The 958-nt window shown below is 41.9% G+C and overlaps 1 protein-coding gene across 1 annotated transcript in view; it reads right to left on the bottom strand.

Moving 5' to 3' along the window:
* The window catches only part of LOC107577395 (MAP7 domain-containing protein 1-like), a gene marked incomplete at its 3' end in the record, with an annotated part of 3,628 nt that overhangs the window by 408 nt on the left and 2,262 nt on the right, over positions 1-958 (bottom strand). The window contains exons 3-5 of the mRNA XM_016263478.1: positions 730-919; positions 413-518; positions 169-282 (exon numbers count right to left, since the gene is read on the bottom strand). Coding sequence (XP_016118964.1) covers positions 169-282; positions 413-518; positions 730-919 — 410 coding nt within the window. The remainder of the gene's footprint in view (positions 1-168; positions 283-412; positions 519-729; positions 920-958) is intronic.

Raw genomic sequence — 958 nt, 5'->3', positions numbered from 1 at the left:
TTTTTTGTTTTTTTTAAGATGAGGTAAATTCATGAGGGTGAATGAGTACAGAGAAATAAGTTTTAAGCAATGAGCATGAGAAGAAGAAAAAAGGAAGCCAATAATTATTACACCCAGCTGAATGAAATATCTGAATGAAAGATTCAGTTCCTCAGTCTAAAGTGATACCTGTGTCTCGTGACAGACACACAGCGCTCCTGCTTCTGGCTAGATAAGAGACGGTAGGAGTCTGAAGACGACGGACAAGGTCAATCTCCCACTGACTAAGAGAGCGGCGTTTAGCTAGAGGAGAGCAGAAAGCAGAACGACTAACAGGAAGAGGTCAGAAAGGGAGTTGGGAAAATGGATGCAAGGCTAGAAGAGAGTTTTAGCACCAGTTGTTGCGTTTTGAATCGTGCATTTAAATATTCACCATTATTGATTTTGTTCTTGGTGACGTTTCGTGAGCAGTGACCAGGTTTCTGTTTGGCCTTCTGACTTTTCTCCATCGTCTTCTGCACCACAGACTCATAACGCTCCTAAAACACAGGATGAAAACACACACATCATCCCATGCTCCGTATGTTTTTAATCATGGTTGCAAAATCCACAGCGATTTTTTTCATCATCGTTGACTTGATAAATTTGTTCTACAATGTCCAAACTCTTCACTGGAAGCATATATATGCTATACAAACAAAATCTCTCCCACCAAGCATCATTCACTATTTATCTCATGCATAAACTCACTCTTTCTTCTTTGAGCCTCTGTTTGCGTTTCTCTTCGACTCCCATCCTCCTCCTTTCCTCTCTTTGTCGCTGCTCCTCCAAATTCTTCCTTCGCTCCTCAAGGTGTTTCTCATAGAACTGCTTGGCCCTCTCTTCCTTTGCCAGCCAACCGTGCTCACGCAGCACTACAATCCAGGTACACCAAGAAAAACTTCATAAAGCTCTCCGTTTGTTCTTCAATTGGTAATGA

This window comes from Sinocyclocheilus grahami, unplaced genomic scaffold, assembly GCF_001515645.1.
Source record: "Sinocyclocheilus grahami isolate Dianchi unplaced genomic scaffold, SAMN03320097.WGS_v1.1 scaffold5920.1, whole genome shotgun sequence".
Taxonomy (NCBI): domain Eukaryota; kingdom Metazoa; phylum Chordata; class Actinopteri; order Cypriniformes; family Cyprinidae; genus Sinocyclocheilus; species Sinocyclocheilus grahami.
This window is presented reverse-complemented; position numbering and strand designations above follow the sequence as displayed.